The following is a 23,247-nucleotide window of genomic DNA, read 5'->3' as shown; positions in this document are numbered from 1 at the left end:
CCATTGAAAAATCAATAGTATAATAGAAGTGTGAAAAAATACGATAAATTGTCATTATATATGCACTAAAACAATGCATGAATAATTTAGTTACGTTAACGGTCGTCAGTAGAGTAGACCTGACTCGTGTTTTGATTTCCAATTATAGACAAAGTGTTCAGTTACATTGGAGTGTTTAACACGTACATGAACCATGCATATATAAACTGAGAAATCAGATTTCAAGTGATTCGTGACAAATTGGAAAGTTTATAAAATTTTGAATAACACATCATTTCAAAAATTTCGATCCACATAGGACTGAAATTGTTTCCCGTCCTCTTGTACCGAAAAAAACCTTGGCGAGAGCGCCCGTCTATTATTTGAGTACTCGAGTACGCTTTGCCCAATTTCGCTCGTTTCTTCAAACAGACGGTCAATAGTACTTTATTATATCTCTAGCTTTCCCAGATCGTTACCGCTTTTTGCTGGCCGTCTTTTTAGAAATGGTTTCTACGTTTTTGGTTTTGGACTTTGGAGCAAACCTTCCAGCCGGACTTGGGGACTTTCCTGGACGTTTCTTGGTCACTTTCGTTGGAATATGATCCACATGTAGTCTATAATTTGGGAAAAGTTCCTCGAATTTCTCCAGCAGTGGTTTGTACTGGTAATTCTGGCTAGGGGTGGACCCCGAGTCCACAGAGGCGTTGTCCGACTGGAGTTCTTTTTGGACAAGGATGTAAGTCTCATGTGACGTCAGATATTTATTGGCGTAATCATGCCTGTGGTTGTCCAGTTCCTTTACAAGACCTGTTAATAAAGAGGCAATGTCAAAGATGAGTACAACAAGTACCATATCCTATTGTCAAATTAGTTATTTTATATGTAAACATAAATATATTATTAACAAACATTTGGATATCACCTTATGTATTTCGATATTCTTATGTATACACATCACCAATGATTATTCGGATATCATAAGGGCACATTTTGATATTACACGTTCGGTTTTACATTTTGTGCATGTTTTATCATTACGATACTACCCGTTTAGAATGTAAAATTTGCTGATTACGGGCAGTAAAATATATAGAAATAGATGCATAACTGTCGCAATCGGGGGAAGGGGGGGGGGTTGGACTGACAGGTTGAAGAGCAAATTCGTGAAAATATACGTACTCGTCATTCAAATTCATTAAGCGAAGATCAACTGTAAATTAAATCATGTTCTGGCCTTTAACTGATAATCACGTGCTTTAAAGCTTCCATAAATCAGCTGTTTTTGGTGAATCAATGTAACTGATATAGTTCTGTAATCGTATCGGCAAGCGGCCCACTCGACCCAACAGGTTATCATGTTAGAGAGCTGTTTATTTGACAGATTTAAATGAAACTTGGCGTGATGATCAATGTGAATATCGAACAAGTGCTCAAATCTCTCCTTGGTCTCGTTAGAAACGAGACAATAAAAAAGTTCTGAACACACTAAAACCCACGCCGAGATGAACGAGGGGGCAACACAGTCGGGCGGAAAAAGTAAAACCTGCGAACATGTCGAGAGATAAGAATTGCAAAATATCGTTCCGTTAATTTCCTACAGGGCTAGATACGAACAACTCATTATCGAGGACAATCGAAATCAATTTGTTTTTACTCTGGTGATTTTTTTTTCAATTAAAGAAATATCCACAAACCCTTTTATAGTGAATTGATTTTCTTCTGTCTTGGATTCTCAAATTATAATTGTCATTCAAAAATGACTTGAGGCCATATGGTTTCTAAATGACATCTTGTCAACATTTGTATTGTGTGTTGATATTTATAACAGTTATTCTGTACACAAATCCTGTAATTTAAGACAAAAATAAGATAATTTTTCTTTGAAAGAAATCCGTGTATACAAAGACATTTAAAATTATCTGACATTGCAATCGCGTTAGGGTATCGTTAAGACTTAAACAAATTCTAAAAAGAGACAAGTTTTAACAAATGTTTATAAGTTTTAGGTATAGAAAAATACGATTTCATCGGTGCCAATACCTCTCATTTTGTGTATTAAGCCAGACAATCGACCTTTATATAGAGCTAGTTACTTACATTAACAACAGAAAAACATCAACCCCCCGCTTGTTTAAAATAATCAATCAGACCAATGTTATCTACCAAACAATCGGACAATTTTTTTATGTCAAAAATTAAAAGATCGGAGCGTTTGATGAGTATCAATACATTTGATAAACCTGAATTGTTCGAAATGCGGCGCCTGAATTCATATGAATTTCATCGATTGACCCCCCACCCCCTCCCCCCATTTACTTCTTTCCGTCCACCCGTGTTACGCGAGAAGCTTTATATTGTGATTTTATTGAATTCAGATAATTCTCTTGTCTACACATTAAGTAGTTATTGAGTTGTTCACTTTCATGCGCCATCTGCTTTTTACGTTGTACTAATTTGCCTATATATCTGAGGATTCTCTCTTGTTTAACTTGCCGACCTGCAACTCGAAACGCCTATGTTTGTTTTAACCAGATTCAAAAATTGATCTACTTTTTTCCCAATTTTAATGTATCTGAGTCATATGTATTAAACTATAAAATCTCCTATCTAATATTTTGAACTATGTAGCTCTTTGTTAGGAACAATTGATCGTTAATCCAAACCTGTCTGAAATTGGCTTACGATTAAGCGCTGATCAAACAAACGCGGTTCTGACATTTCCCACTGTTGATAGGTCCCTTGTATATTTGGGGTACCGAGATTTAGTAACACTCGAAAATCCCAGAAACTTGCCGTAATATTCTGTAATTAAGATCTGGAATAAGACTCTCCCAAAAGATTACACAAAGTTACACTTAAATTACTCTTTCCTTGATTTAATACGAAGTGTAGATACGATTTAGAACATGAAAACTCAAAAATTGGCAATTCGATAATGGGAGAGGAACGTAGCCCCCCCCCCCCTCTCTCTCTCTCTCTCTCTCTCTCTCTCTCTCTCTCTCTCTCTCTCTCTCTCTGATACCTACATTACATAAATAACACAAATCGGCAAAATGTTTGTTGAACCTGTAAAATCATTTAACGGGACAAAAAAAGGTAAAAGTTTTTGGCCTATTGACATGGAGTCGCTAAAATAACGAAAGTGAAAAGGGGAAACTGTTTGAATGGTACACAACACTCTACATTTAATTTCTTGAATAACGGTAGTCAGGAACTAATTCAAACCAAGTGAAGAATTAAAAGGGGGGTGTCCTATTGAGTGGAATCAACAGACGAAAACGTGTCAGGCGACTTACGAAAATATATGAGAGTATAACCAAGTTTTCATGAAAACGCTTTTCAAAAGAGCTATTAGTTTTTAATTTCGAAGTCATAAAAAGGCCAATCCCTCCAATAGATTTTAAATTATAAAATATTTATCTAAAAAAAATTATTAAATTTGAATTTTCACCTGTTTCGTCGGACAGATCAACCGTTACGTTGGAGTTTCCGTATCCAGCTCGCCGCTTTATATTGGTCAGGAGGTTAACAACAGCACAGCTTGGGTTACACAGAAGAGTTTCATTATTTCCATATTTCACCAAAATAAACATATTGACTCGTAATTAAATTCGTCCGTCCTCTCACAGTAAACTGATTTCAAAGTCCATGTTAGAAAAAATATCACCAGTCGCAATTACCCTCAAGCCTGCTGTTTCCTTCTGTGGTCTTGGACGGTTAAAAAACCCATTCACCTGGAGTACGGTCCTTTATAAACACAGTACAGTAGTAACGACCAGGGTTTAAAACTATTGACTTGTATTATCAACAGGAATTCATCAGAAGTGCCCCAGAACACCTATTCTCTATTTATATAAATGCTCCACGGGAGTGAGAGAAAATGTCCATCTACCTCTGACTGTCTATGTATATTTATATATATGTATGTATGTATGTATGTATGTAAGTGTGACTTTAAACCGATTCGAAGATTAAGGCAAGTCACAGGTAAAAACATGAACCCGTTAGGAATTCTTTTTAAAAGCCCCCGTGCCACCAAAGATAAAATCCTTCTATCAAAATTTTCTTTAGAATAAGTTTCAAATAATTGAAATTCAAAAGTGAACTGGGTTCGTTCATTCAGGGGCCTATTGACGTTAAACCAGTAAATATACTCCGTCTATGTCTCAGGTATTCAGAAATAAGGTGTGATTTACGGGAAGAGCATTTTTCATACCGTCCTGCAATATTCCTTTTTTCAAGTAGGCCTTCGAACATAGCGATTAGAACTAAATCAAACAAATCTTAGCCCCTAAAAGCCCGTACAAAGAGTGACATTCTGTGAATTTAATATAGGTATCGACAATCCTTCCTTAAGATGTCGTATATATTGATGTTTAAGCGAGCTAGTGCAAGGTTTGGCCCGAAATTTATATCCGGAGAAACGTGATCCTGCATTTTAACATAACCGTGCAGCGCACACTGCATCACCCTTATGAAGGAACTTCTGAAGGTATGGACCCCAGCCCCCCCCCCCCCCCCAAAAAAAAAAAACAAACCAAAAACATAAAACTAAACGATGAATAAAAGCTACATATCTTGACCAAATATGATATTTCACCCGCAACTGCAGAAAAGTTCTAAACCCCAACAACAATCAAGGGCTTTACTTATCAGTGATCTTACATCTCAGCTAGGGATCAATTCAGTATGGACCTTATTGTACGAAGTATTGTGGTGGCGACCATTATACCCCCCCCCCCCTCCCCCCGATCTTACAAGTGACAATGCTATGAAGAATATGAATATGATTTTCTGTAAGAATTTGTTAGAAAATGATGCACCGATCTATTAAAAAGACGACAAAATAAAAACACCAATATTCAAAATAGGTAGAGCTTACAATAGTAAACAAGAATTTGGATTTTTTACTACAGCAAGCCTACATTTCATTATAGCGAGATAAATGAGACAATGATTTACATGAACATTTTTTTTTAATAGTTTTTTTTTAGTCGCATAAGTATTGTCGTCGGACCAGTCCAACATGTTATTGACCGTGGGCCCACTTATTGAACTTTTTTCGCGAAAGTAAGTCTAAATTTATTTGGAAGTATGAAAATGACGGCCATGTTAATAAAAGCATGCCGTTGTTGCATATGCATAAACAGGATTGTTGAGATTTCCTCCAAGAATTATTCATGAAAACGAAATAACCTCTACGAGTTGGCCCACATTCAGTAAGCGCCCGAGAGTTGCCTTGAGTGTCCGACGATGATCTCAAATGCATTGATCAGCAGAATAAATGGCGATTTTCGAAACCAATTTTTTGTTTGGGTGGAATTAGGAAGTTTGGTTTTGCGTAGTTGACAATCTCAAAGACGATACCCACTGATATATGTGCATCAAACATTCGGTAACTAAACAGATGCTATTGGAGAGAGTTGCAAAGATAACTTATTAAAAGAAGAGACAAAAACTTATTCTGTCCTTTATTGTTTCAGTATTCTGTTGGTTAAGTTATATACTATGCATGTACAATCCATCTGATATATATCTCACTTACGAATTACATGAACAGAAAGTTATCATACAGAAATTAAATTAACAGACATCTATTTTCCAGATTGATAGATGAAATCAATCCAAGACATGTTTTGTGCAAAGAAAGCTTTCCAAGGTACAGTTATCAATAATATTGCAACAACTTGTATCTTTAAATATATTCAATGGTCAAATCATACACAATGCGTGAAAATAACAAGATGACATATAAAAATTATGTTACACAAAATATCAGTAAAATTCGATTAAAAACGATGTCATCTGACAATATGACGTCATTCCCTTCTAGTATGGCCGAAGGCGGGAGAGACGCGATACTCCAATTCCATTGCACATTGATACATTAAATTACTCACTCTGGTAGCCATCTCAAAGAGGTACCGCCACGAGAAAAATTTTACTATACACACATAGGTCTTCTGAAAGTCAACCCTTTAATTTCACATACATAACATCAAACACTTCCCCGATACAAAATGACGTATCATAGGCCTCTAGGGCGACAGATCAACAAAATCAATCACAATCAATCAATAAATCAAACATAAATCATACTCAGTTAACTCTGGCCCTGCCATTTCATGTGCTTCAAGAAATATTACTGAATGTTGTCTATTTAAAGAATAATTATTTTGGACAAACCACTTGCACTATGATTTGGTAGCACTTTAATTCTCAATAATTAAAAAGAGCACACCTCAAAAAATGTTATCTAACGAAACAGGAGTAAATTAAATGAACCTTTCTCTTTCTTTTACTATAATTCACAACCTGCAAAAGGACTAAAAGGAATGATTGATAATGGCAAAGAAACAGCCATACACCTAAACCCGAAATATAAAGCACGTGCTGCATACTGTGTTAGGGTACTACTATTTAACACAACAGCCGATTGTGTTAGGGTACTATTAATTAACGTAACAGTTGATTAAAATTCGTATCAAGGATCACCTTCTCATATAAAATTTCACTTCTTAACAGAAAGCCCCCCATAGTAAAAATATGCAAACACTTGTAATTTTCAAATCTGCCTGATTCCCCCTGCAGCTGCCATTAGTGACATGACTGAGACAACGCAATCTTTACTACGGGATGAGTCTACAGCGGATGGTAGCGTAATAGAATCAACAATCACACATCAAAATGTCAAATAAAAATAGGTGTGCGCTAGCGTGATTACACAAGTGCCTGTACACAGATATACTGGTATCATAATATGTGCGTGTACTACTGTTATGTACATTAACCCAAATTTTAACACAAGGTAACATGGTAACAAACTTCTGCCTTTCTCACTGCATTCGCACACAAATTAACAAACAAGGACACTGAACATCAGTAGGCGTCGATCAATGGCCAGAGTTTGATCTCAACAAACAGATAAAAACACACAACATGGAGGAGATCAGTCATTTCTTCTCAACAAAACAAACTTCATCATACAGTGTCAATTATCCATGCAAAGAACAAAGCCTACATCTAATCAAGTTTTATCCCCCACCATTTCAGAGAGTTAAACAATATCTAGACATCTAGATACCTGTGAAAAAGTTAAGCAGCGGTGATCTATACAATTTTAATCTTCGTAACATAATGTAATGAATGATTATTGCATTTTTTTTTTAATTTATTTCATTTATATCGAACTATTCATCTCAACTGAATACTTCCATACTATCATGGCCTCAGTTACAGTTCTTATACATGTACAAATATTTGCTGATACATTTATATACAGTAAATGATAGATCATGGGGAAATATTCTCATAACTTTTAGAGAAAACAATTGCATACCTTAAACTATATATTAGAAAACCACTAACACAGTTTGCTATATAAGCATGAAGCTTTGAATAAATAAGTACAATTCCAATAAAACTTTATAAAAACCTTCCTTTTTTTGCAGAGTGTATTCAATACATATATACTTTTTTTTTTTTACATTTTAATTTAGAAATAAAAGAATCAAATGAGCCTGCATAGCATTACTGGGGCTTAAACTAGCACTGGGATGTAACAATGTAGCTAAGGCATATCACGACATAATGATATGCCGAGACTTTAACGACTCATGGAGAGTCCAGTGAAAGAGTTCAATTTTACAAGCAATATATTCAGTATGTGCTGTATGAGATATGTGTCATTCAAATTGATCAAAAAAGAATATAAAAATGCCAAAAATATGATATATTTTGATACATCTGTAAACATATTTCAGGTTATAATATAATATATTTGTTTTATGTAATATTTTGGTATAGTGGTTTTAATCTAGTGCATTGTTACAGCCCTACATAGCACAGACAGACAGTCACATCTTCAGACTAGAATCAATCATGTTTCAGTTCTAATACAGGTGTCTAATCATAAAGCCATTGCATGGAGAGAAAGGAAAAAGTTAAAACACTATCTACTGAATAATTTGATAAAATGTCCCTATGTAATCATAAAGTCAGTCTCATATTGGCTTATACAACAATGTGGTTACATATTTCTTCCTAAATCTATGAGTGGCACTAAGAACCATAACTCCGTCCTACAATAGAATAAACATCAAATGTATTTGCGAGCAATAATAGTGATTAATTGTATTAGATTATTTAGATATTTTCTTCAATTAATATATACCATTCCCTTTTTTTTTTTTTTTTTTTAAATTTTATAACAAATTATTCTTTAAAATCATCATAAATTCCACATCAGTATACTAATTTGGCATCATATTACTGTAAACAGTCATTGAAAGCATCGCCCCTTATAGTTCTATGTAAAGAATATCAAAGTATAGAATAAGAGAATCTTACTTTTATAGACAAGGCATACAGATGATTTAGCATCACATGGTTGGGCTCCGGTAGTAAAGTTGGCTCACACTGAAACCGAGAATGATAAATTATTCATACAGGGTACATGTTCAAACAACCATATACTCAATGTACAGTTTTATGTTGGATATATGCAAAAGTTTGATTACCTTAAATATATTTAGTTTCAATTTTCCACCTTATATAAAATGGGGCAGGAACAATAAACATATAACTTGGTTTAACACAATGTCATATCTTCCTAGGGATATTGTTATTTAGGAATCTTTCCAAATCTTATTAAAAAATCTTCTACTCCTGTTTAGAGCTTATTGTCTCATTTATTGAAAAAAAAAATTAATACTGTGATTTTTTCTGATAGATACATGTATCATAATAATTGATATTTTGTTTTCGAAAATCCCAATCCAACAATCAGGGAGGGAAGATTGATATAGTATGCACTAATATCCACACTCACGTGTGCTGGAGTATCTTTGTTTAGTATCACTTGTAGCAGATGGGGAGGTAGAATTGGCGGTCCACTGTGCTTCTCTCCCGGTTTCCTGGGAGGGACATCTTGACAGTATTCCCCAGTGGGAGACCCAGGTGTGTCCACTACAACATAATCTCCACATTCAATAAAACACATTTAATTAATTACTCAAATTCCAAAAGACCCTACATTTTATGCACTCATTCAAAATATTTTACTGGAAAACAAAACAATATTTTTTTTTATCCCAATCATAGCAAAAAACCCTTTAAATTAAAATAAGGGTTGACTTACATCCTTTCTTGTTGCTGTTGGTATTCAAGCTGTCGAGTGCCAGTGCCTCAAACACCTCGAAGTCTGACTTTTTCACAGATATCACATTATTTTGAGTTCCTTTGTCATTTGTTACTACAGGCTATTGCAAAAGAAAAAACAAAATTGGTCAGATAAGATTTAAAAGCTGAATTTATAAATACAGTTATAAGCGTGGCAACCTCCTTTAACATTTATAGGCTTTTCCATTCAACACAGTAATGCCAAATGTGCATGAATATTCATTTAAATGACAAGTACGTATAATTTTAAATCACGTTTTAAAGACCCAGTTTATATAAGCTAAAGCCCCTAAAAGGTTTCTGATGATATTAAGTGGACAACATCTTGCTATATTCAGATTACCACTTAGTTTATTCTCTGACCTTTGACCTTGTTATCAATAAGGATTCTCTGACCTTTGACTTTGTTATCAATAAGGATATCTTCTTCAAATAGGTACTACATGTATTATACCTATCTTGAGCCTGTTAGTCAAAAAATTTTGCAAGATATTTAGTAGGCAATATCTTAATAAATTTTATATGACCTCAAAATGCATAAGGGTCCTTAGAGTTAAAACATGTCTCTACTCTGTCCCGATTTTTTGCTTCCACCACTTTTCACTTGATATTTCGATAATCATAAATACCTTTGAGTTCAAACTAAGTTAATCCACTAATATGAAAAATGTCCAGATTATCTGTCTTGAAACACCCCCTCTACCACTTCAGGTTTCAATTCAAAAATCACAAAATAAAACGTCTACAGGGATTTTGCATTGCATCAGCCATTAATAAGCCCGGATGATAACATTGAAAAATTGTGCGAGGTGTCCCAAGTACTTCGGAAATGGAGAAAAGATGTAAACATTTCCCATTATAAATCTCTGTAAGAAATTTGTTTTCGTTCCTGTGAACTTTTATGAGTGAAAAATGATAATTTGTCAATGAAGATATCTTGGATATTTTCCCTTTTATCAATTTCAACAGCATTTCTTTCACAGGTATGTGTATTTTTATCAAAAATCATCAAAAAGTGAAGGAAGCAATAACTTGGGACAGACTATAGAAGAAAGTATTTTCTACAGATAATATTTTTTATCTTTTACTCAGATCTGAATTGAATGATTGCCACTATAATACATGTACATCAAGGTCATTCATGAGATAGAAGTTGCACTAGAAATCAGTGTTCCTTTATTCTATTATTATCGGTTCTTTAATGCAACATATCATTAAAATGTCATTTTAAAAGGTATTTTTTTTAAACATGGCAAATGAGTTTTATTTTGTAAGGTTGAGAGTTTTAATCTGCAGCTTCTATATATGTTGGATCAATGTCATTTATTTCAGGCTTTAATTTAATATTGATAAGAAATCTTGCACTGAGAAAGTAATGTTTAGAAATTGAAAGACTGATAACATTCTTTTTTATTTGAATGCCAACATCATTTTGAGTTTTATCATTTTGATATGATTTATATGAACAACACTTCAAACCATGACAGACATTAAACTGATGATTTTTCCTTTGTTCACGGTTCTTATCTTACTGTTTTTAACTAATTCATACTTCTTAACATTTATTTTTTAAACCGCATTTACTGGTATTAAATTGTTACCAATTTGTACAAGCTAAGATTTTATTTATCAGTAGATTTCATTTATTAATTTTTTTATCAATTGATAAAAAAAATCTTTTTGTTTTTGATTAATATACGAGAAACTAACAAATAATATAAAAGAAAATATGATAAAGCAAAGACTAATTATATTGATAACTCAGTGTAAATGAAGATTAATATCAAAACGTAAAAATATAAAATATGAGAAACAGCAGAAAACTGGAATTATAACTAAAGAGTTAGACGTGTGTTGTATGTACACTAAACAAAAAAGTTAAAGAGAATGTAACACAAGTTAGAATAAATCAAATTTTAAAAAGTTCAGTTTCAGAATGATCCTTCTCACACACAAAAAATTCACACCAACAACTCAGCTGTAGCTGTGTACTCCAATTAATATGATACTGAACCAAGGAAGAAACCTACATTCAGTTCACAAACACTTTTAACAATGTGTCAGTTGACTGATCAAAATGTTATTTACAGTGTATATAAATTTTAGGTCCATTTTAAAAATTAGTCAAGAGAGAGCACAAACAAAATATTTTTAACAGGTGGACTCAAAGGGAGACTTTCCTTCAGTATGGACAGCTATCAAATCTAAATTTAGCCATTTCTGTGACAAAATATTTTCAATGCCAAAAGCTCTATCCCTACTTTTAACAAATGAAAACATCAGGGTGAACAATAGACTCACACAGAGACACTCAGAGATGTCCAAGAAGGTTGCCATGCTGCAAAGGCATTACAAAAATAATACAGAATACAACTGAATGACAGAGATTAACATAAACAGTTTTCATGCTAAGAAAATTGGCTATATTTTATGACAATTATTGTTGATATAATAGGGTTTATAAATCTGAATTATAATAATATAATTAAACATTATATTAAAAAAAGATTTAAAAAAAAGAAAACTGTATAAATACATGCAACAATACAATACAATTTGTGTACCAACACCAAATTAGTTCCCCCTTTTGCTTCCAAGTAGACACTACTTATCTTAAATGAGCTTTGGGACTTGAAAACTGCCCACAACATAATGAAACATAATACATTGATGCCAGCCAAATTTTGATTAGTTGAGCTCACTTGAACCTTTTTGCTAAAGTGACCTATTGCCTTGACCATAACCCTCAATGAATTGGGCTACTTCAACCTACAAAACTAGAATCCACCTGTCTTCCACTACAGAATAACTATAGAATAACTATAGAATAGCTATAGAATAACTAACCATGTCCAAAACAGGAGGGACATTTTTCTATTATCTTCATTTTCAATCTACATTATAAAACTGAATGCTGATTGTGGTCAACTCAGATACATGTCAATTCACAGTATCATGAATAAGGGCAGTGATACTAATTCACGACAAGGACTTAAAATAAACAAAATTAACAGGTCTTAATTAAACTATTATGATCTTATCTCTGAAGAAAGAACTTGGTATATACTAGTACACTGTGGACATTATGAAGTACAATACTTTTTATCTGAGATTATACAAGCAAAGGAGAGTTGCAAAATTACATTGGGTGCATCTAAACTATCAATGCCTAGGAAGCAGGAGGCCAGCATACATGTATGTATCCGAATACACAGCTCATTGTATTGCATTTACATATATACATCTAATGATATGTACAAGTAATTTTAATATTTACCCTGTACATTTACAGCAGGTTAAGTTTGAACTTTTATATAATGGTTGTATATATATAAGTAACCAGCATGTTTCATTTTTTCAGTATAACTGATGGCGAAAACCACAAAATGTTTAATATTGCCATGATAGATTTTTACTTAAATTTTTTTTAAAAATTTTCAAACTGACTGACCTTAAAGAAAAGAAAAAATTGATGTCTTTTAGGTTTAAAGTCATTCTTATGACTATAGTTTATATATGTACCAGTTCACCTTAAAATTAATTTTTAAACATGTTTAATTATGTTGCAAGTTCAGTTTGCTTTTGCATGAAATAATTATTCCAGTTAAAATCTGATGTTTTGGACCAAGTAAACATTCATCTCAAGGTAATTTGCTTTTCCCAAAACCTGTTTGTTCTGGCCCTTCCACTTCAGGATTCTCATCAAGGTCCCTCCTTACCCCCCAGAATTACCCACTACACTACTTGAACACCACTTTGAGTGATGACGTACCTCTTCTGCTTTGTGCACCCACTGCCCGTCAACTAAAAACTTATACTGATGCTCCCCCTCCGGCAAATCAACAATGGTCGTAAAGTCACCATGACTGAAAATGTTTCAACTGCATTAGTTCACTAATAAAAAGTACAAGCATGCAAAGCCTAGGAAATGTCACGCCAGTATTTGATGAATGTTCCAACTGTACATACTAGAATTTCAGAAATCAAAATTGATTTGTAAATCATTCAGCAAAAAGACCCCATCCATTCATAAATAGAATTTAACCTTATATTTAGATAATGTTTTGTTTCCTCTATAGATGTAGTTTACACTGCAAGGCAAAGTATATTTAAAGTTTATTTAAAATTGAAATATTTTGGATTAACAAGTCAGTCCAGTGGAATCATTTATCAAACAATATGACAGAACCTCTTGCAAGCAACATAGTGAGTGATAATCAATTGCCCAAATTTTACCTCATTGTTGTCTACACACATGTTGCCATCAACATAAAATCTATATTGGTATTCTCCTTCAGGTAGATCAATAATGGTGAGAAACTCACCATCATGACTGCTATGAAAATCAAAACGCATATTTTAAAATTTCCTAAAAATGACATATCGTCATCCTAGGACAGTAACACTAAAATTATTTCTGACCAATGTCTTTGATATATCATGTATTTCAGAAAGGCAGTCTGATAAAAACCAGCCATTTCAATGCCAGCGTCCAACAGACATGACTGTACATAAATTAAAGTTTGGCATATCAACAATGCTCTTGCCAATTTCTATAAGCATTTTACGAGTGTATTGATCACTGTTACTTTAAGGTGAAATAGCCATGACATATGCAGGCATTACACAAATAAATGACCATGGTAGAATTTTTTTTCCAAATTATCTTTAAGGACCAAGATTAGAAGAAATTCACAAGCAAAGGGGCTTGTCATTTGTTTGTGAGATGAAAACCTGTATCTTAAGTTAGATTGGTTTACGTAAAAACCATATAAAGCAATTTAAAATAAGCAACACAATGTTATATATAAATTATATGCTTTTGTTTTCATGAAATGGATACAGGAGGCTGGTTTTTGATCAGACAAAAAAAGAGATGTATATATATACATGTATATCATGATTTATCATCCTATGGTAAATTGCTATTTATGATATAACATAAAGCAAATAATAAATAAATGTATAAGAACAAATTTCCTTCAGCCTGCAATGAACAATGAGAACAGTCAATTCTGAACATGATAGAGTTGGCAACAATGTTTTTTTCAATACATTTATAATTATACAGTATGTCAGAAATGATACATAACATATATAATTTCCTAACCTCTTAACCAGTGGAATTTTTTGTTGCCAGTTGTTAAATGTTCCTGTTATGTATACTTCTTTTCCTCCACCGTCCCATTTAAAAACCGTTGGTAGCAATTTTGTCTTAATGGCAGCTGTATCTCCTTGACTCTGAGTTGTGGCTGCTCTCTGTCTCTAAAATGAAAGAAATACTGATGAAATAACATTTTATTATTAACATATATTACACTACAGAAAATAAACTACTTACTTCATAGCAGTGTTTGTTCAACACCAACATATTTGTAAACAGCTAGGTAATAAGATTGTAAACAAATTCACATTTGTGACCTTGAAGTTATTATTGTTTACGTATTTACCACCAAACTGTCAATACAGAAGGGTAATGTGTTGACAGAAAGATGGCAACATAGCTACAGAAAAAATTACCCTATATCCAGATTTTATTAAGGCTTCGTAAGTATCTTGGGTACTGGAATTGGAGTCCGAGAGGAATCTACCAGCGGTGAGGGAGGGACCCGTTTCATCTCCAGAAATGTGCCTACTCCGCGATGCAGACGACGCAGACGTGTTTCCCATTATACAGGTTTGGAAAGTGAACCACGATATCAATGAAGAGGAATCAATGCGGTGATGACGACAACACTTCCTCCGAGTCAATGTTCGGACGAGGAATCACCTTGCTGAAATGCTGACATGTGCTTCAAAAAATTAAGTTGATTGATTCGATGTGATTCACAGAACGATGAGTTAAAAACGAATGTACTTCTGCTAAATCATTTTCTTTTCTTCTCTTTTATATATCCATTTCACAATCTTCGGTTCCAGAGTGTCAAAATTAAATGACATATAATAATGCGCCTGTGGTTGTCCAAAAGTAAACAAAATATGGACGCAAAATTTTCAGTGAGCATGCGCAAGCATTTTAAAAACCAAATAAAAAACCAGAACAATTCCGGATATTATTTGCTGTAAGGTTTCCGTATTTCAACAGATGAAAATAATGACATTACAGAAGTCCTGCATGCATACATGTTCGTGTTTACATTTATGAAAATATTTGACACATAGTTTTCAGAGTAGAAAATTTAAATGAAAGGAATACAGATAAAAAAGGCTGCGATTTTTTTTTAAAGACAAAAACAATCAGGTTCAAAACTACATCTGAAGCGTTAAAATAAATGTTACAGGGCACTGTGGCGATCAAAATGACTCATATTCTTTTCTAAAAATATTGCCAACAGAATTTAAAAATTCTAAGAAATCATATAAATTATTTAAGCATTAAATTTCGAAATATTACGTATCAATACTGCTATCTAAAGATGAAAAATTAAGATGTTCCTGAATTTGCTTTTAATAAGTTTAAACAGTCTTTCTTTGGTTTTCATTAAATCAACTGATGGTGATCATTGAAGAAGAATGTTTTTGTATGATTTATTTACCCCTTTTTTCGTGCAATAGCCGGCATGATAAAACCCCTGTTTGAGCTCTTTGTCATTTTTGAAATTACTATTACGGCGACTGCTGCAACCAACTTTAATTTTTGCATTGTAATTACCTACCGTATAACTATAATCATACTCCTACACTGGGTTGATTTTAGTACAAAAACAAATGCAGTTTAATCAGAATCTGCAATCCATGTCAAATATTGTCAAACGGGCAGTAACTGTTAATTAATGATTAAAAACAAAACACAACATTTTGAAATGTAATTTGTACTGTCATTTTATACTTCATTTAAATCCGCAAAGATAACATTTACATCATAGTCAAGTACGTGTTTATTCGATACATATATATGTTGTCACATTGTGACTGCACTTTTTTTCTGCGATATTTTTTTAGTTTTCATTTTTTTAAAACTTGATCAGTTGATTGATAAATATCAGGAACTTTTTAAAACGTGTTCGTCAAAAATACCGACCACATAGAATGAATTTCATAACTGAAATTATAATTCAATTTTATTTGAATGTTTAAACTATACACTATATAACTAAAAAAAAACCCAAAATAGGTAGTAATTCAATCAATGATAGTGACCGTGATATGCTGAACATTGATCCAATACATATAGATGTACAACAACCAGACGATTGTAAAAGCAAAATGACAGGAAAAAGACCCTGAGCAAATCGAATCATGTTTAACAGTTTAAGTGTTGATTACGTTATGATAATGCTAATTTTAACCTGTTACACATGAAGGTCGGTGGAATCAAGATGGGGACCAATGGTGATTCAACTTTTTGTGCTTTCATGACAGCAAAACAGTTACATTTTTCCTTTCAATGTTAACGACATATTGAGTGAAAAGACAATTTATCCCTCTCAGCATATATTTAACTAGTAGTCGTTTCATAAGTTTTTTTTTTTACTTTTAAGCCTTTTTGGATACTGCGCCGGAAATCTTTGAGATGGTTTTTCTTTTAGAAAACCAATTACGTCATTTCCATTTTTATTATAATGGCGACCTCCAGTTCTTGTGAAAGCAACTTAGCTCCAACAGAATTTAACTTGACCAGTTCGATAGAAAGTTCCCCTGGTCTCACTGTCGCCATAGAACGATGCCCCTTATGCGATGGAAGTAGGCGGTCATTTCATTGCAGAAAATGTGTCAACGAAGGACTCTTTGTTCACACGAAAGGAAGCCATCCTGAAAGGTAAACAAATACGCAATCAGCTGACGATGCGTCGTCTGCCATTGAACATTAAAAATGAGCACGAAAAACGATACACTGGACACGGACATTTACAATTAATTTACACTGTGATCATAATTGTAATTAATTAGGTGGTAGATATAGATAATGTCATCAATTTTGAAAAACTTTTTACATTGCTTTTAAAAGCATGTTAATAATGAATAATGATGCAAGCTTAAACATTTAACAGTCGATATGCAGATTATTAACATTTCTCTGTGTACAGATATAGCTAGCTTTGTGAAATCAGATTTTTTCAATCATTTTCTCAATCCTAATTAGTTCTATGATTATGATATATTCAACATTATACATTGTTCAAATGTGAATTTGTTTTAATTTAAAAATGTTTACTCATCGTCAACATTTATTTATCAATACATGTCAGAAATGGAAGTAATAGGATTACAATACTTACCTATTTTCATTTACAAATGACATTAACAAATTACTTATATTATTATTATTTGTGAGATCTAATCAATATGAAGGATTATAAGTGTCATGAATCTTTTTGCAAGAAAGTCATTTCTTGTGCACAACAGTACAGTTATAAATCCAAATAATGCATTTTTTTCTCTAAAAATGTATTTCAGATACAAAGAAAAGAGATTCAAGCTTGATCATTTGCAAAAAGAAAGACAAGGAAGGTTGGAGAGGTATGCCAAGTTAACTATGGATTAGATTTACTGCAACTATTGTTTCAGTCAGAGAAAATCAAACCTTAATCCACTAGCTCCTTATTTTTAAAATGCAGGGACTGTGTTAAGAATACATTGATTTTTATTTAGGGTACAAGATGCACTGAGACAGCACATGCAAAGAGACAAACAAGTAAGTGCACACTAACTGAACCAGTATCTAGATACAAATGATTGAAAAAAACCCAGTATAATCTCTGATCTTTCAAACTCAACTATGTCCATCAAATGAATTCTAATCACTATTTTTACATAATTATTGCAACCTCAAGCAATATAAAACAACAAACAAAATTTGTTGTGTGCTTTTAGATCGGGGAAATTGAAAAATGCAGAGAGAGGATAAACCTGTTAAAAATGGCTCTCACAGCAGCAAAAGAAAAGAAGAGGAAAAGTAAGTATAGATGTTGCTGATATGATATGAATTGGCATACTGCTTAAAAATTGAAGGGTTCATAAAGCATTGAACCACAATTCTTTACACAGCCATATTTTATAAAGTATTTTAGATCAACATATATATTATATGTACATGTGTTCAAGATATTAAAAATAACTGTTTTATACATATCTATAATTAATTGAATAATTTTACCTTTTTGAAATTTAAGGTAAAGAAATTTTCGACAAGAAAAAGAGAGAAAACTATATGCGGGTTGTGAAAGGTCGAAAACATGAAGAGAAGAAAAAGCGCATTTATTCCTACATTGAAACAGTGAGAATGTCAAATGAAGAGAAAAAAGAGCTTTGTTTACAGAAAAAGAGGGAACTAGCTGCAGAGAGGAAGATACAGGTCCAGAGATTGGTGGAGTTTATCTTTCAGGTGGAGGAAGTGGCTCTTATTAGGTATTACTTTAGAGTGGAGGAAAACATTGCATATTGTATTTGTTTACCATTCCACTGGAGCCTTAATCTGTTTGAAGGAAACAGAATAGGAATGCACAAACTAAGTGGAAATTGTTTAATCATTTTTTCCTTACGACAGCAAAAAAATCAAGGTTCATTGATGGCACATTATTGTCTTATTTACTCTAAAAATTCATTAGTAATAGCACATGTACTAATTTCACTACCAAAACATACCTACATGTAATTTGATTATCAGTAATTGAAATGAAGGGACATTAAACTCACCCAATACCTTTTCTCAGTGAGTCAGACTCGATGGCTGTGAGCACAGTGAGTGCCCTGCGAGATGCGAGTCACACGGCCTATGTCAGAGGGCAGTGGGTGTACACTGATGGTAGTGGCGAGGCCCAGTACAGGATCGTGGAGCCCACCTTACCCTGCAGTGGGGACTACTCAGCCTATAATCTGTGGGGTGAGTGTTACTAGAGCAGTGGCTTTAGGATCTGTCCCTTATAGCTGAACAGAGTTACTAATTTGGAATTTTAAGAATTTGCTGGGGCTCAATTTTTGTGGGTACACCTTATCAATGAATTTTTAATTTTTGGGAGAGGGTGATTTTATGTTTCTATTAATTTGTGTCCAATCTCAGGTGTTTATTTTTACAATGACAATATTATCAAATCAATGAAAATTATGAAACACAGTCATTTTTTCCTACATTGTACTAATGTACTTATAATTACAAATTCAATATTTAAAATGAAGTTCCATGAACCTTTAGAAGACTGCAGTAACAACCCACGTAAATTGCCCCCTCACCTTTCTAATTAGAATAATTCCAAAGTATCATATTTTAGATAATTAAGTTGCATGAAGAAAAAATCTTGAAAAAATATAGCTATACAGAGAACCTTTGCTTTCTGGTTAAATGATGTGATGTATATGGTATACAAAAGACCAGGTTTCAAACACAGTATGACACATTATGTGTTCTTGTACTTATTTTCAATCACTTTTGTCATTTTAGTGGCTGCTAGTCAGGAAAATGGTGGTAACCCAGACAACAGTTTAAGGAACCCAGGTCACAGAATCAGTGCGGGTTTGTGCTACGCTAGTCAGATGACAGCCATCCTCAGTCATATACTGGACATCCGCCTGCCAAGAAAACAGCCTTATAGGTACATTATACCAGTGTACATGTAAATGTTGAATGCACAGAAAATCTTACTTCTCTAAAACTTTAGTTTCAAGTTCCAAGTTTCAAACTTGGAAATGTATTGCTAGTCAACAGTTTATACTTTTTAAAATTTTTATATAAAGCCTTCCAATATATATACACGTATATACAAATAAATTTAATGTGAATGCATTTTATTTTTACAAATGAATAATATGAAGGCATTTTTCAGTTATAATAATTATATGCCAAATTAAAATTTCCTCTTGCAATCATCATAACTAATCATTTATGTATGCATAACCCAGAATCCTTTTTTTTTCAGCGAGTTTTGTACTAATGAGATCACAGAGCGGCAGTTCAAGCACAGTGTGGCCTCTCTCAACCAGAACATCCTGTATCTGTGCTTCTCCCAGAGTGTGCCCAATCCCGAGCGGCTTGACCCCCGCAACACCCTCCAGAACATCGTGGTGCTACTCTCCTGTCCTTTATTGGGAAGGTACATAACTACTGTCATTAAAAACTGATAGTTCAATTTTGTTGTAATTTTTATTAAGCAGTATCCTTCAAATAACCCCTTCCACTTTTAAAATTTTTGCTGTTGGTCTTCGTATACAATATCAAATAAACCAAAGTTTCCATTTTTTTTTTTTTTTTTTTTTTGGTCATTGAAAAAATTTAAAGGAAGTTTTTTTCTACCTGAATTTCACGGCAGTGAGCAGTCATTGAGTTTACATTACAACAATGACCACAGATATGCTATAGTCTTTTATATCTGGTATTTTTTATGCGAAACAGGAACTCCAACTTTGAAATTGACAAAGACCTGATGGCATCCATTGAAGACTCTATCATATTTCAAGAGGAAGATTCGGATACTGGAGGAATGGAGGATGAAATGATCAATGATTGGGAACAGGTGTCAGAGGATGTGACCTATGTGACAGACGTTCCAGCCCGATCTGGATATAGCAGCACTCTATCCAACATCCAGACAATGTCGTATCCAGGTCAGCCTCCGGAACAACTGACTGCCAGTGGTTTTGTTACATCTGCAGCCACATCTTTCATGTCATTATTCAGGGGAGGAGATCACAAAAGCTGACATCGGAGAATTCTCGAGAAAGATATTAGGAAACGCATTTAAAATAAATCAGTATTTTTATCCATCCCAATCACACATGTAAAGAGATAGTACCATAGTGAAATTTTTTTTTTTTTTTCAAAAGTGAAAATTTTTTCATGCCAACCAATATTTTTGAACGATGTTTTGACTTCTAAGATCAGCAATTTGGATGCATATTGTTTTTGATTTGCCTTGAATAAACCTTAATGAATTCAAACTTAAGTCTTCTACCAATATTTTGAAGAAAAAAACATAACCACTAAAATATTCTTGAAGGGTGGCCTGTTATCCCATGGTCATAAGTAGTTGACTGTTACATTTCAAGGTTATTCATGGAGTTCAAGGTCAAATTTATCAGAGTTAAATGTATTATGATACAGTTTGAAACTGATTTATTGTATGGGATTTTAAAAGTTCTCTATCATGCTACAATCCATTTATTGTTGATAACTCCAATTCTAAAGATAACTCAGAAAACCATAGCTGTATTCAGATAGTGCCTCAATATGCCTTGTGCAATCATTCTTATGATCTAAAGCACTGTGATATGAGCTTTAGTGCATTGTTTATAGCATTGCATGGTGTCATAGCTTCTACTGCAGAGATTAGATAATGCCATTATTTATTGGTAAAATTTAAATTTATACATGTATATTGTTATTTTTTTGTGGTGAAAATGATTAGAATTTAAATTTTTTTTTACATTTGCTTACCTCAAATCACAAAATCATGAATTTTTTAATGATGTCTAAGAAAATACCAAATGCATGTGTATTTTGGTCTCCCAGCTGTTCCTCAGGGTTTGGTTATTTGTCAATGATTGTATGTTGATATTACTTTTTTTTCACTAAACTTGGCAAGGCATCCTCCTTGAAATGTTCAAGAAAAAATGTAACATGTTATTGGATGCAAATTTTAATATTGGATTTTTTTTTACTAAAGAGATAAAGAATCATTCTTTGAGTATTATGAAGTGATCAAGAAAGAATAAATGAAGAATGAAATGATAATATTATAAGACAGAAATTTATATAAAATTTTGTATTCAGTTAATGTTTTTCAAGTCTCCTGAAAACTCTTTAATCATCTCATATTGCCCCTATATCTTTTCGATAAATTTGTGCTAAAATTATGTTTCTGAAATGTTTTTGGTACAACTTTGATATGTGGTTCACTTTTTTTGCATTCAGTTAAATGGTTGCTGCTTTTTATTGCCTATTAGGTACAGTTGGTTTTAGTGATTCGAAAATCTATTCTGACTTTTTCAATGAGCTTTACCTTGCCATTTCCAAGACAATATGCAATATTTTTAGCAGATTCCTGTATGGTTTACTTTTACCTGTAGTTTTGTTTTGTTTTATTTTTTTCCATTGATAAATATATTTATTTACTATATCAGTTTTATTTTTTTTTTGATTTTCTGTGTCCATTAATAGTCGAAAGGAAGATATATTTTTAATTATCATGACATACAAGTTTTGCCGTTATAGAACTCGAGACGTATTTAAAATATTTTTCTCCTACAAAGAACAACTTTAGCTTAAAAAAGAGCTGTTAATTTTAAAATATCAATTAAAAAAAATTAGCTTAAGAAAAGGATGAACAAGTTAATCAATAAAATCCAGTGAAGTATTAACATTGTTTTATGGTGTCTGACTTCACTTTTTTGAGTTTGATTATTCATGAATTATTTTGCGACTGATTGAAAAACTCAGCTAGTCTATATTAGCCACGGAATGCATGAACTGACGTCAGAATTCCATGGTTTTTTTTACTTCTATATAACAATTAATTGTTAATTATTTTAAAATCAGCTACCAAATGTTTAGTTTTGATGTTAGTAAAATGCACTTATGGCTATATGAAAAAAATTGAGAAGACGTTTTTATGAAATTTTACCCTTTGAGGACCATTCCATGAAACTAAAATATTTATTATTCGAATTTTTTTAAAGCAGCAGTAGGCTTATGTTTGAATAAGATACCTTTCCTAACGGTTCAAATTTCAAGAGTTTTCACATTGTATGAACGTCATTGTGATGTCTACAATTCAGACCAATAAAGAAGGAACGGATCCAGCTTTCTTAATCTGATTTTGCATAACAACAATAGGACCTTTACAGAACGTAAGGCATATGTCAGAATGCACCAATTAATCTGGGCAACTAAAACTGAGTTTGACAAGAATCTGTCACATTAGAGCTGTCCGCTGTAATCCTCTAATCTTTTGAAGACTGCAAAGAATACTGATGTCACATTGATTAATAAAGGCATTTGGACATCCAGTATATCTTTTGAATTTTGCATGCACGATGCAAAGACAGTGGTGTAGGGTTTGGCAAAGTTTATGACGTACGATGAGGATTAATTGATTAAGTCGATTTTTATTTATTTGCAGAGAATCCTTGTACCAGTATGTTTTCTATATTGAA

General features: G+C 33.0%; 3 protein-coding genes across 5 annotated transcripts; 1 reads left to right on the top strand and 2 right to left on the bottom strand.

Moving 5' to 3' along the window:
* Positions 1–315: 315 nt before the first annotated feature.
* On the bottom strand, positions 316–3,741 carry LOC105344373 (uncharacterized protein CXorf65 homolog). Its single transcript, XM_011452146.4, has 2 exons — positions 3,434–3,741; positions 316–789 (listed from the first exon to the last, which is right to left on the bottom strand). Exons 1-2 carry the CDS (start codon positions 3,573–3,575, stop codon positions 455–457), a joined length of 477 nt encoding a protein of 158 aa, XP_011450448.2. The 5' UTR covers positions 3,576–3,741; the 3' UTR covers positions 316–454.
* Positions 3,742–5,440: 1,699 nt separating this feature from the next.
* LOC105344372 (5'-AMP-activated protein kinase subunit beta-2) lies at positions 5,441–15,156 on the bottom strand. 3 transcript variants are annotated; one of them, XM_011452144.4, is made up of 7 exons: positions 14,683–15,156; positions 14,273–14,427; positions 13,399–13,498; positions 9,122–9,242; positions 8,813–8,949; positions 8,332–8,400; positions 5,441–8,063 (listed from the first exon to the last, which is right to left on the bottom strand). In XM_011452144.4, the coding sequence occupies exons 1-7, from the start codon at positions 14,830–14,832 to the stop codon at positions 7,986–7,988; spliced, it is 810 nt and encodes a 269-aa protein (XP_011450446.3). In that variant the 5' UTR covers positions 14,833–15,156; the 3' UTR covers positions 5,441–7,985. The 3 variants fall into 3 exon arrangements, with proteins under 3 accessions (XP_011450446.3, XP_065942544.1, XP_011450447.3); XM_066086472.1 differs by having other exon boundaries at positions 13,399–13,495; XM_011452145.4 differs by lacking the exon at positions 13,399–13,498 and adding an exon at positions 12,935–13,028.
* A 1,430-nt stretch (positions 15,157–16,586) lies between these two features.
* On the top strand, positions 16,587–22,209 carry LOC105344371 (beclin 1-associated autophagy-related key regulator). Its single transcript, XM_011452143.4, has 9 exons — positions 16,587–16,921; positions 17,560–17,622; positions 17,755–17,797; positions 17,977–18,058; positions 18,276–18,510; positions 18,816–18,985; positions 19,541–19,691; positions 20,016–20,189; positions 20,489–22,209. Exons 1-9 carry the CDS (start codon positions 16,725–16,727, stop codon positions 20,793–20,795), a joined length of 1,422 nt encoding a protein of 473 aa, XP_011450445.3. The 5' UTR covers positions 16,587–16,724; the 3' UTR covers positions 20,796–22,209.
* Positions 22,210–23,247: the final 1,038 nt, after the last annotated feature.

This window comes from Magallana gigas, chromosome 6 (genome assembly GCF_963853765.1).
Source record: "Magallana gigas chromosome 6, xbMagGiga1.1, whole genome shotgun sequence".
NCBI lineage: Eukaryota > Metazoa > Mollusca > Bivalvia > Ostreida > Ostreidae > Magallana > Magallana gigas.
Note: the sequence above shows the minus strand (reverse complement) of the source record. Positions and strands in the feature narration are given on the sequence as shown.

Bases quoted from the DNA above. Each gene is read 5' to 3' on its own strand.
- LOC105344373 (XM_011452146.4), bottom strand. From the start codon at position 3,575: ATGTTTATTTTGGTGAAATATGGAAATAATGAAACTCTTCTGTGTAAC. The intron at 790-3,433 runs GTGAAAATTCAA...CTTTATTAACAG, and splicing joins TGATCTGTCCGACGAAACAG to GTCTTGTAAAGGAACTGGAC.
- LOC105344372 (XM_011452144.4), bottom strand. From the start codon at position 14,832: ATGGGAAACACGTCTGCGTCGTCTGCATCGCGGAGTAGGCACATTTCT. The intron at 14,428-14,682 runs GTAATTTTTTCT...CTTTCATTTTAG, and splicing joins TAATAAAATCTGGATATAGG to AGACAGAGAGCAGCCACAAC. The intron at 9,243-13,398 runs GTAAAATTTGGG...CTTTTGCAATAG, and splicing joins TGTGTGTAGACAACAATGAG to CCTGTAGTAACAAATGACAA.
- LOC105344371 (XM_011452143.4), top strand. From the start codon at position 16,725: ATGGCGACCTCCAGTTCTTGTGAAAGCAACTTAGCTCCAACAGAATTT. The intron at 18,059-18,275 runs GTAAGTATAGAT...TTGAAATTTAAG, and splicing joins AAAAGAAAAGAAGAGGAAAA to GTAAAGAAATTTTCGACAAG. The intron at 18,986-19,540 runs GTGAGTGTTACT...TTGTCATTTTAG, and splicing joins CTCAGCCTATAATCTGTGGG to TGGCTGCTAGTCAGGAAAAT.